Below are 13,001 nucleotides of genomic sequence, written 5' to 3'. Positions count from 1 at the left end.
TGGGAGCAGAGGAAGAATCTTCCAAGTGCTAGGGAGGATTGTATAACATGCAGAAACAAAGTGTTAATTGCTGTCATAATTGAAGCTTCTTGCATATCCAGTTTCTTCTTGTTTTGCCTTCAGTCAGGGGTATGACCTAATGTCTAGGATTAAAGCGTATGTGCTGAATGTAATCAGCATATTGATGTGTAACTGTGCAAAGTAATGCTAAAAACTGCTAAAAAAGGCTTCTTGCATGAAAAATGGTGGGGGATTCATTCACAAGTTTCTAAAGGAGATAGAAATGAAATGATGGAGTGTGACTGGATCCCTATACTACAGTCCTCTGGGCTGTGAAAATTTTTTTAAAGATTCCGGTGTATCCACAGCCTTCCCTGTTACAATGTTTGTAATATTTAATGGTCTTTGCAGTTTAGTTAGCATCTCATTTCAAGGTTGAATACATTCAATTTGGAAGCTGAAGTCCAGTGTTTTATGTTGCACCTTTATAATTCTAAATCAGTTATACTTGTGGAAATGACAGAGCTAAATACTACATTGAACATGGGACTGCTGTGAGGACTAGTCAGATGAGATAAATTTCAGCTTTTAAATTTGCCGTTGTTGTTATTTTTGTTGTGCTGTGGTATTTAACGTCTGCTGAAGTGGTTATCTACCAAAAATGAAACGTACAGACAAAAAAAATGTCCCAGATCCTTCGGAGGTGTTTCTGTTTAAGCCAGCCTGTTGTTCCAGAGGTGTGAAATTGTTTTCTTGGTTTCTGAATGCCCAGATCATTTATGTCTCCCAACAACAGTAACTTTGCTTACTTTTGAACATGTTGGGTCCTCGTCATTTGAAAATCACTTCCCAGGAAAGTCACCTTTTAGGTATTTCAAAACACCAGGCCATTCAACCAGGAATACGCAGCTACTCTGCTGTTAAAGTGACTCACTTAAGATTTTGTTATTAGGCTGACTTAAGAAAAATTAACAGGAACCACACTAAAGCTGTTATTCTGTTTATTTGCAGTGTAACATTCTGTTACCATGCTAATTTTTCTTTGAGAATCCTGCAAGTGCTGTATAAGTGCCTTCCTCATGACCAGTTTGTGTGGGCTTCTCGCATGAAGCAATGAGTGCTTCTGTTTTGTTATTAAATTCATTACTTACCCTAGGGTCAGCATCTGACTGTTGCTTCTGTCATCTGCGTAGTTTAGTACTGTAGTCACAGTCTTCGGGTTCTTTGGGATTTCTTCGCATTTCTGTCAATGAAAGTGCAGAAATGAATAGTCATTGCCCCAACAGCGTGTTTTGTTTTGAGCAAATTAATGGTAACTTAGTAGTCTTGATTATTTTTTCAAAAGATTAGTTTGAATACTTTGCTTTTCTCTCATTTATTTTGGCTGTTAATTGTTGATTTTTATCCATAGAATCTTATGGCATGAATTCTTCCATACAACAAGTAAGAATGCCATGTTGTTACTCATCACTGTGGTAGTTTCTGTGACTGATCTAAAGCTTGTTAAGTGGTATCTGAGCACCTTGAAGGAGGGAAGATTTAGGTCGGATGTCAGGGGGAAATTCTTTACAGAGAGAGTGGTGAGGTGCTGGAACAGGCTGCCCAGAGATGTGGTGGGTGCTCCATCCCTGGAGGTGTTCAAGGCCAGGTTGGATGGGGCCCTGGGCAGCCTGGTCTAGTGTTAAATGTGGAGGTTGGCAGCTCTGCCTTGGTGGGGAGTGTTGGAGCTTGATGATCTTTGAGGTCCTTTCCGACCCAGGCCATTCTTTGATTCACTGGTCTGGACAATTTGTCTACTCACAACTGTTCAATAATATTTTCATGTGCACACAGTGGGAAATGGCTATTTGGTTACAAATCTGGTTGACTGTACTGCATCTTCTGTAATGCAGACCCTTACTTTCTACCAAAAATGTTTTATGGAGAGTATGAGTTACTAGCTGTCTTACCTAAATAAATAAATATTAATCACTTCTTCTTTACAGTTAAATAAAAGTTAACTTGATTCATTTTTATATCATTACTATGTTAAATGTTTTAAATTTGTAGAAGGATAGAACGTAGAAGAATTTGCCTAGATAACAGTTGTGTGGTTATATAAACCCCCATAATAAATCCTCTGGGGAAAATGATATCATACATGATATGTGGTAAAGATTCAAAGCAATTAGACCCATTTTGTCGTTGACCAGCTAAGCTAAGGCCAAAGAGTTGTTCTGCCCTCTGCACCCCATCCTCAGTAGGTTCTTAGTATTAAAATGTTCGGGATGAGAACTTCCTTTAGCTGAGATACTTTAGGTATTTAGTCTGGGATTCAGCTGTTTATGTATGGTGGCGTGGTGCCCTTGGAAATGTACTGGTCCCCTATGTCTAGTGTACTACAGGAGCAGTTGGAAGCCAAGCAGAGTCATCTGTAGCACTTCAACACTGGTGGCTGCTGTTGTTTAGGTAACAGGATTAATCTCCTTAGGAGAAGTTGAAAAGTGAAATCGATTCTCAGATCTTGATCGTTATGCTTGACTGTCTGCATGTTTGGTGGACGCCTAAATTCATGTTATAATCGGGGGGTGCCTAAACACTACAGTCAGAGGAGCCTGTCAATCTTGTGTTGCAACTGGCAGTATTTTGCATTCTTATTTTCTGGGCCTTCAAATGGTTCAGGGTGCTGAATGGGACTTCAGGCTAATCCTCGTAGCAGAATACAGCTTGAAGAAAGTTGAAAGGCTGGGTAGGTATGGCTAGGTTGAGGTTGGACTTGATGATCTTGAAGGTCTTTTCCAACCTGAGCAGTTCTATGATTCAAAGTACTAGGCGTGTACATTTAGCAGAATGAGAATGGGTCATTTCTTCTTGTGGCTGTTTTTCACGTTTGTTTGAATCTTTTAAAAAGTAATGAGTTTTATTTTTTGCCTAAGTGGAATTAATGAGTATACATAACAATATGAGGCACAAGTAACATTTTCTGTGTACCTTATCTAATGTGATACTGAAAGAAATTGGAGTTGTTTCCTCTTCAAATACATATGCTTGCAATGGTACGCTTGCAGCATTGCAAACCTCCATCTTTGAGGAAGGATATCTTAATCACAGTGTTTCTTTTGTTCTGCAGCTCTGCTTTTTTTTAACTGGCTCCTGCAGCTGCTCCTTGCTCACTGTGGCTGCCTTCTGCATAATATTTGCCTGATAGAAGCTTCTTCTGTGCACTTAAGTGATAGGGGAAATGATGTCCGTTAACTGAGAAATGAGTCAGAGGCAGAAGGATTTTTTTGGTGTTCCTGTTCATGATGGTACATGTTCTCATTGCTTTCAAAGCGAGAAAGAACCATAAGTGAATTTTTAGACAGTGGGCATTCTTCCATTTCTAATTTTCTATTTTACTTCAATTTAGAAATCAAGTGCTCTCTATCTGGTTGTGAATCAGTAGCAAATCTAAGATCAGATATGTAAACAAAGTAAGTTTTTGTTTTTCTGTTCCCAGCCTTCCCTTTCAGGGAATTCCTTTTGAGGAAAGGCAGTAGAGAAACCACAAGATAGACTTGGAGTCAGTTGCTGTAACAAATTATATGCATTGGTATATCTGACACTGACTTCCAAGTGCTTGCTGCAGAATAGAATTCAGAATTCTCCAGTCAGCTCTTAGATAGTTCTTATAGAGCTTGAGAGAGTGTTGTGTAGCTCTAAATGGCAGCTAATAATACTGAGTGGGCATACTGAGTGAGGAGTGGCCTGAAGTAGTTAGAAAAAGCAGAATGCAGGTGAAACCTAAATCTTATATTTTTATGCTTTTAGATATTTTGCTGAAGACTGTAAAAGCGTATTTCTGCCTAGTTTGCTCTCCTATCAGTAAATCAACTCCTGAAAGCAAATATTAACGTTCAAACAATCAAACAACACACAACTTTGTGTTTTTAAGATGCAGTGGAGGAAGGAGGGGATGTTGACAGCCTGGGACTTAGAGCATTCCCCCAGAAAGTGGGAGACTGGTATCTCTTCTTGAGATCAGCATACGCCTTCCTTCACCCCCTTCCATAACTAATGCAAAAGCTTGTAACAACATCCTTAATTTTCTGATTTTCCTTCACTAACTGCTATACATTAATTTCATACATATTGGAGAGCCTTTGTACAAGAGCAAATAGGTTCTATTTTCTGCAGGAGGAAAGTTACTGTTCCAATATAAATCATAATTTTTGTATCATGTATTTACTTCATTCCATAAAATACAAACAGGCAGGCTGCAATAAAACAAAGCTTTGTGTTTGGAGGACCATATCAATAGTGCTTGCTTTGAAAAGATATAAAGTAATCTCTTGGTCTTCATTTTTCAGGCTCAACAGATTGCGTATGCTATTCAACTGTTGGTATTTCTGATCCAGTAACATCAGCTCTTCATATTATTATAGGTGAGTGATCACACTTCACTGTTTTGAAAATATTATCATGCTCTCTGGCATGATATTAAAACAGCAGAAGAATAGAATAAGCAGTGTAAATTATTGGATGATAAATCTCTCTTATAGAAAGCTATCATGAGTAGCATTGTACGTTTTAGAAAACACTATTCATGTAAGTAATCTTGTGCAATTTAATACTTTCATGCCAGGTTACAAGTGTGACTTCTGTTCGATTGGAATTGCTTATAATTGCTGCTTTTGTAATCTGAAAATCATATATTTGAGAAGAAGGTAGGGAGGAAGACAACTATTTGTCTATAAATGCTTGTTTGGTACGTTCCCATCAGTAAGTGGAGATACTGACACTGCCACTCTCAAAGTCCTCAAGTAATAGGGTCCCTGAATTGTGTTGGGATTAAAGGAGGAGGAGATGGCTTGTGCATTCACTGTGTTGTGACTAGTGATGTCAGTCCCATCTGCTACATACTGAAGAATCATAGTCATGTAGTACTTCATTCTTCATTTGAGAAATTGTACAAGATAGTTAAATCCATGTTGTATAAGGATGGGATTTCCAGGTGATTGTTACTTCACCTGATTACTGATGGTATAACAGTTGCAAGCTTAGGAGCTGTTGTTGCAAAGACTTAGACTTGTGCTTCTCTGCTTACTTATGATTAAAACTGTTCAGCACATCTGGAGTTTAGCACCACTTGACTAGGATTGAAAAGCTGTTTCCAATATGTACTTAGTATATCACAATATTTTAACTGGGCATGTCAGTATAGGTATTTAAATTTCTATGTATGTTTCTTAATTATGTGGAAAGGACTTCACAGTGATCTGTGCTGAAAGGGTGAGAGACAATGGGCATAGAGTTAAACAGCATACAGTCAGACTTTTTAAAATAAGTAAAATACAAGGCAAAAGAAAATCACATTAAACCACTCCCAAAGCTTCCATTACACAGACGTCCAGAGTCCTCTTGTTACTATGAAATACAGGATCTAGAATTCGGTAGATGTACAGATGCAGCTTTGACCTCTTGTATGATATACCCTCCCACTCCTACATAGCATGAGTGAAGTCGTCTTTATGTATTTCTAGAATACTGGCCATTCTTTTCACTTAGTACTAAATGGTTTTTAAATATTGAAAGAAATCAATCCTCCAAAAATATTTTCTCCTTGTACAAATATTAAAAAAAAGTGTAAATGATGTGTGTAAATGTAGGTTACTTTTTTTTTTATTGTACAAGTCTGTAACATTAAAGCTATTATGACATTTGCATCTTGAAACAAAAGAAGCCTTAATAGAACCTTGCACTTTTCTAGGTGACTGTCAGCCTTTAGATGTCTCATCTGTGCATCATAACAACACGTTTTTGAAGTATGCTGTGTCATTGTTGGGTTATGGTTTTTATGGAGACGTTTTGAAAGACAGTGAAAAGAAGCGGTGGATGGGTCCGATGAGATATGACTATTCAGGTAACTTGAATAATTATTATGTTCTTATGTAAGCATATTGGAGCAGTTGATGCCCCTTCCTTGAACCAAGCTTCTCTGTACCTTATAAACGTAAGGAACTTGATTTTAAATTTCTTATGATGTCAATTATGTTGAATCATGTTGTCTCAGAAGGCCAACCATATTCTGGGCTGCGTTGAAAGAGGAGTGGCCAGCTGGGTGAGGAAGGTGATTGTCCCTTCTGCTTTTTCATTGTGAGGCCCTACCTGGAGTGCTGCATCCAGGCCTGGGACTGTAGATGCAGAGCTGTTGGAGCAGGCCCAGAGGAGGCCCCAAGGATGCTCAGAGAAATGAAGCACCTTTCCAAGAAGAAAGCCCATGGGATTTGAGCTTCTTTGTGCTGGGGGAGAGAAGGCTCCAGGGAGATAAGCCCTCAGTGGGGCTTTCTAGTGCTTAAAAGGAGTTTATAAACAAGACGGAGACCAACTTTTTGCATGGTCTCTTAATGACAGGAAAAGGAGGAATGGTTTTTTAAGTAAAAGAGATTTAGATTATATATCAGGAGAAAATTTTGGACTCGGAGGATGTTTAGGCACTGAAACAAGTTGCCCAAGGAAGTTGTGGATATCGCATCTCTTGTGGCATTCAAGGCCAGGTTGGATGGGGTTCCAGGCAACCTGGTGTGGTGGGAGGCATCCCTGCCACGGCAGAGGGTTGGGACTAAATGATCTTCAAGTTTCCTTGCAGCCCAAGCTGTTCTATGATACTGTGTTCTGCAAAACTGTGTAACTTGAGGAATAACGTTAAGAGTTTGCTTATTAAAGTATGAATTTGACAAAATAGCACAGTTAGCAAATTAACTTGTACCTAATACTTTCGTATTTTATGATCTTATAAAGAAACAAAAAATTTTGAACTGTCATGAATTATGTTGAAAGCATCCCTAACTAAAATTTGATTATCTTCTTTAGTAGTAAAATTGCTAGCACTTTAGCACTGTTCTATATCATTCATAGAAATGTGTTGATACGTGTTGCCTAGTGATTGCTGCCCAAAATTATTATGTTTTTGGTGTTAATCATTTTGACTTTCTTAGTTGGAAAGAGGCTCTCTTCTGTTCTATACATTCAGCTCACAAATTGCTTGTGTCTTTCAGTTTTATGGATGGAGCTGAGTGATTTAGCCCAGGTAACTAATATTTGGGCAAATCTTATGCTACTGGAAAGTATTTGTTGCCTTTTTTGATTTATGATATGACTAAAATTTTCTGTTTTCTTCTGAAGACATCAATCAAAGTAAGAGCCCCTCATGGAAACGTTGAAGTCTTTGTAGGGGAGAGGAGAATATGTCCTCTTCCAGTCTAAGACATCAGAACATAAAAAGCTGTGAGCTTGGGGAGAAAAGCTGTTTTTGGTGGTCCTTAGAGAAGGAAGGAGAACAACAATCAAAGGATGTAAGCAGAGATGTTTGCAATGTGGCTTTGTAAAGGCTTAATGCTGCTTAATACCTCTTTTATGTAGGCTTCAAGACTTTTCTTTCTCATCATTACTATGAAGGAACAATTTCCTTTCAACCAGCAAAACACACACTGGGATCTCCACGAGATAAAGATAGCTGCAGAACAGGGTAGGCTACTGTTTATCTCTGGATACTCTTTGAAAATGTCTGTATGTAAACTGAGGTTACGGCAATGTTGCTATTTGATATCAAAACTCTTGCTCTGAAGAGATGTGCTTTTTTAAAAAAAAAAAGTTGTTTCCTTATTGAAGGGAATACTGTATTTTTTTCAGGTTAGAAAAGAAAGTAATTTTTTTGTTAGTGTCCTCCCACTCCCGGTTTTAGATTAAACAAAGCTTAACAGCATGCTGCTAAAAAGATACTGAGGGCACTATACTTTGTTACTGCTAATAAATGCCGACTCTGGATGCCTCATAGCTTCTGAAAATGGGAATAATTACTCAGAAATTCTCAAATGTTCACACTGTAATTCGAACTAACAATTTTATAAATTGTTTCAGTCTCATGACAACAACTTGTGAGGATAGGTCACTTAATGAACTGCTATCTATTTAGTCTTTTTTTTTTTTTTTTGTAGAATATTACCCTCTGTTAATTTAGTGTGATATTCTTCAGTTGTTTATTCAGTCAGGGGGCCTAACTAAATCTTCTCACTTCCTTTCTCTTTGCTTTCTCCTGCTTCAAGTTATGTGTTATTACTTATTATTCTTGATAATGATTGCAGCTAACAGAGATATAGCAGTTGTCACAGTAGCTAACAGCACATCAGGGTACAGAGGAGTCAGAAACTGTGAAAGTACATGGAATACAGTACCTGGTCTCCGGGAACTAGCTAGAGCTACAGTTCTGACACGAGGTGCCTTGATGCTAGCAGTGCTCCAGATGGAGAAAACTGGCATCCAGGTCTCAGTATGGAAAAGTGCCTGATGTGTCTCCCTGAACCTGGGTTTATGGGCAACAGTGGCCTCACCAGTAAAAAAAGGTTTTGGTAAAACACTGAATTGCCATCAGAGTATAGAGGTGAGCAAGCTATCTAGCAACTGAGAAGATTAACATGAGATTGAAAATATCTTTCCAGAGGCAGGAGCCCAAATCCTTCAATGCAAGGAATGAATGAAGTGTGTGATAGTCACTGAAGACTGCTTCCTACAGGAGACAGAGGAAACCACCTGCAAAACTGACTGATGTTTTTTTATGACTAAAGAACATTCTTTATAAAACATAAATTTTGTGGAGGAGTGGCACCCATCTGTCAAGTTGGAGCAACCTCTGCAAACAGAATGGCTAGCCTTGTAAAGAGGGTCAGATTATAGGTATGAAGAGGCTTTCTATAACTTGGAAAGAAAAAAAGGCCATAATAGGTACTGAGAAAGTGTACAGAAACTACATTGAGAGTGAGAGCTTCCCCCCTGTCATACCAACCTGACTGAGTGTCTATTTCAAGTGCCTCAGCACAATTGCTGAGTGCATAATTGCAGAGCTCGTGTCTCTTTGAAGTTGCATAGGAAGGGTAAGACTGCCCATGTGAGTACTGTATGCATGTGAACTCTTTGGACTTGAGGCAGTCTTATCTAGTGGGTGACAGCCTTGCCTACAGCAGGTGGTTTGGAAATGGATGGACCTTAAAGTCCCTTCTGACCCAAGCTGTTCCATGCCTTTAGACACCTGGAGGAAATGAAGATGGGGATGTGGTGGTTGATGGTAGTCTTGGCAGCAGTGACTGTGAGCTTACAAAGGTTAAAATCCCCAGAGAAACAAGCAAGGCAAAGTGTTGAATTACAGCCCTGAATTTCAGAAGAACAGATGTTGGTTTATTCAGGAATCTTGGCAAGATCCCATGCAACATTGGAGGACAAAGAGGTCTAGAAGAGTTCATTGGTTTTTAAGGATGTATGTAGTACATGAACAGAGCATTCTGTTCATATGCAGAAACTTGAGTAAATATGCAAAAAGAGCAGTGTGATAATCCAAGATCTTTCTTGGCCAAAACCGAAATGTAACTGAGAAGTAAACAGAAGGTAGAGGTGGAATGGGTTGCCTCAGAGGAGCGCAGAACACATTGGCTCAACGTGTGGGGATGCCATTGGGAAAGCCAGAGTGTGGGTAGAGTTGAAATGAGTGAGGGATATGAAGAGCGTTATGTCGTAAAAGGGATTATTTATGGACGTCGATCATAAAAGATGGAGGGAAATGTGGAAATGTGGACCTACTGCTTAGCAGTGCAGCAGACCCACTGACAGAAGATAGGGGAAACGCCTCCTTTGCCTGTGGATGAGAGAGAAACAGTGGGTGTTAGATATCTTAATTTTAGCAAGGCCTTTAATAGTGTTTTCTGTGGTATTCTTAAAATTAAGTCAGTGAGGTGTATAGTACATTAGGAGATAGGTGTAAAACTGGTTAGGCTATACGGAAATGTTTCGAGTGCTGTGTCCAACAGATAGCTAATCACTAATGGTGTGCCTCAGAAAACAATTGTGAGGCCAGTACTGTGCAACACCTTTATTTAAGACTGAGATGGTGGTACAGAGTGAGCTGACAGTGGTTTTATGGATGGTAGCAGGTTGGGAGGAGTGGTCAGTGTGTTGAATGTCAAGGCTGCTGTTGAGGTGCATCTTGGCAGGTTGAAGAAATGGTTGACAGGAACACTGTGAAGTCCAGGAGAGGGAGTGGGAACCTGGAGTTAGGTTGTTATTTCTTACCTCTGATAATCTTCAGCAATGTATTTAAGTACCTGTAGGGTCTCCAGGACTATAGTGATTTGTGCCACATCAAGGCTGTTGGTGCCATGCGCCATCTTATAGAGGGGGAAGTTCTTACAGTTATTAGGTAAAGCACAGAACTGAATATGTTTGTTTTCAGGCACTGAATAGCGTTTCTGTTTTCAGATGTTACGTTTGCAAGGAAAGTGAGCAACAGCTGGCAGAACAACGCAAGAAGTGTGGATTCAAACATGAAGGTAACTTACCATAAAAAGTAAAATGATGGAGTATTGTGGAACTTACTGTTTTTCTGTGTATATCAGCTCAGGTGTGTTTGTTGCTACAGGTTGCTAGAATGATGTTTCTTTTAAGATTAAAAAAAAGATAAATGAAAAGCATGTTAAAGCATCACTTCCACCCGAGCCTCAGACAATTCTGGTGGAATTGTATTAATTACTTACATATTTTGATGCGTTGGGCTTCCTTAAGAAAGATATGTTCAGTGAGCTGAGACTTTGTCTTGCTTTTGTGAGTAGGATTTGAGTGATAAACTGTGAGTCAGTATGGAAAGAAGTTCAGTGAGAGAACTTCTGGAATAGATGAGAATTCAGCTTAGTGTTTGTTTACACACAAGTCACAAGTTCTTTAAGTTGCTAAATACATGTGAGACAGTGAATATGGAAAATACTAGCCTAGCTAGCAAATTTAAGTATTTCTAAGTAAATGGAGGAATAAATCTGTATATATCGTGTAACATATGTTACCTCATATATATCCTCTTCTCCTCGTTCAGGCCATGTTTACACTTTCATATGGGCACACCTTTTCCTTTGTTTTGTTAAAGCAACAATTTACACACTGGATGCTATGCAGTAGTCTTCCTATCTCTTTATGCCTAATTACTGCCTCCTAGTAGGAAGCACTGGCATTGATGCACTTCTAACTTTGCAGAAAGAAAATATGGAACTTCAATTGGCTGACTTTAGCCTCTGGTCTCAGTTTGTCTTCTTGAATATCCGCTCTCAAACATCCTTTACTTTGAGGGCTTATTTATCCTTTCTTTTTTTTCTTGCAGAGCCCAGTGCATAATATTATAATTTTCTTAACACAACGGTTGGTTCTTATGACCTAGTTTGTCTTGTAATCACAATTACTTTGCACAGTTTCTGTGTGTGGTTCTAGCCATTTGTTTGCAAAGAGCATCATCGTGCTGTAGAGCTTCACTGATAGCCTGTAAGCCTGTATAACTGAATCAAAGCATGAATAAATGACTTTACGTAATATCGTTTTAGGATTTAAATGTGATACCAAGATTCTTTTCAGTAAGAAAATCTCATGAGTAGGAGGAAATAATTGTAGTTAGAAGTTGCCTTTTTTCTTCTTTTTTTTTTTTTTGTTCATGATTTTTGTTCTTAATAGCTTTGATCCAGCAAAGGAGCAAGGGCTGAAGAAAGTGAAATACATACATTAGTGAACAACTGATTGCTTTAGTCTGCTTAGCATGAGACATGCAAATGATTTTGTAGGACATTGTCCTAGATTTTACTTTCAGTAGCTGCTTTTCTTTGCTGTGTAGTCTCTTCTCCATGTAGTACTGGTAAGTGAACAGGAACAATTTGTTACTCCTGATTTGCACTAAGAAGGATTTTAAACTACCACTTTGTGTAAGCTTTTACTCGTGAGATGTATTGGCTAACTCTTTCATTTGCATACTTGGTTTGTGTACAGTTCAGATGAGTTTAGAAGGATGCTTGCATTGACCATCGCTTAACATTTCATTAGAGTTGTGATAAAGTCTGTGTGTATGTGCTGAGCAAATTTTCAGTACTAGCACTTCAGGCTGATTTCAGCAACTGGCAGTATGTGTACACCATAGGCAGTTGAAATGAGTGCCATTTACCTTCTTCCTTGTTTATGATTGCCCTACTGTATAAAAGATAGCCTAGGTATGTTGCGATACTACAGGAGGCACTCTGCAGAATGGTTAGGAGAACAGCTGGTTATTTAAGATGTGATAAATACCCAGATTTTGTTGTTACTGAGCAGGTAAGCTTCTTTAGAGAGTGACATGCTTCAATATTTACTGAACAGTGCTTTTCCACCAGGTAAAAATGTATATAGGCACTCTACCCTCTACTGAGACTTGATTATTACAGTGAGCATACTTAAAAAGTTAATACATCTAGATGCATTCAGGACCAAGTTATTAATACTTCTCAGATAAACAGCTAAAAGTTGCATCATTAAAGGAGGGGTTTGTTTTGTTTTGTTTTGTTTTTTTCTGTTTTGTTGCTTCTATATCAAGAGAATGTCTGTTTCTTTTAAAGTAAGTGCTTGTAAAGCTCTGGACACAGGTGACTGATAAGCATTGTGCGTGAAGTAAAATTCCGTATTAGCATTAGTTGAGATTCTGAAGTGATTAATATGGTCTGTTACATCTATTACAATTTGTGGACTTTCAGATTCAGGAACATTCTTCCCCCCTCAGTGTGCAGGTACCCAGATGAAGCCAGGAAACAACACTGAACATGTTTTCCTATGCAGATATAGACATGGACACAGCACAGTTGTGGCTGGACACAGAGAGATCAATGCAGACAGGATGTTAGTATCTTCATAGATACTGACCACACAGAACATGAGCACTGTAACTATCCCAATCCTGCTTTCTCTCCTCATCAGGATTGAAGTTTGCTAATAGAACATACACATCCCTTACTGTCTTGATTCACAGTGATGCCTGTATTCAGGGATCCCTCAAATATTAGCGTGTACTTTAAGTCTCTCTACTATCAGTGCCCAGATCCTGGGTCTTTTGCCTAGTTTGCAACAAAACCTACAGATACTCTTAGTTACCGAACTGTGATCTCTGTTTGGGGGGGGGGGGGTGAGAGGGGGGTCCTTCACACTCTGGCACATCCAGA

The 13,001-nt window shown here is 38.8% G+C and overlaps 1 protein-coding gene across 1 annotated transcript in view; it reads left to right on the top strand.

Annotated features, from left to right (window-relative positions):
• Window positions 1-13,001, top strand: part of CERK (ceramide kinase) — a 43,671-nt gene that overhangs the window by 23,438 nt on the left and 7,232 nt on the right. Inside the window, exons 7-10 of the mRNA XM_042872497.1 lie at window positions 4,329-4,403; window positions 5,729-5,881; window positions 7,381-7,486; window positions 10,264-10,334. Coding sequence (XP_042728431.1) covers window positions 4,329-4,403; window positions 5,729-5,881; window positions 7,381-7,486; window positions 10,264-10,334 — 405 coding nt within the window. The remainder of the gene's footprint in view (window positions 1-4,328; window positions 4,404-5,728; window positions 5,882-7,380; window positions 7,487-10,263; window positions 10,335-13,001) is intronic.

Source organism: Lagopus leucura, unplaced genomic scaffold (genome assembly GCF_019238085.1).
Source record: "Lagopus leucura isolate 7727_CA_CO unplaced genomic scaffold, USGS_WTPT01 Super-Scaffold_100008, whole genome shotgun sequence".
Classification (NCBI taxonomy): Eukaryota; Metazoa; Chordata; class Aves; order Galliformes; family Phasianidae; genus Lagopus; species Lagopus leucura.
The sequence above is the reverse complement of the archived record's forward strand: the minus strand, read 5'-3'. Positions and strand labels throughout refer to the sequence as shown.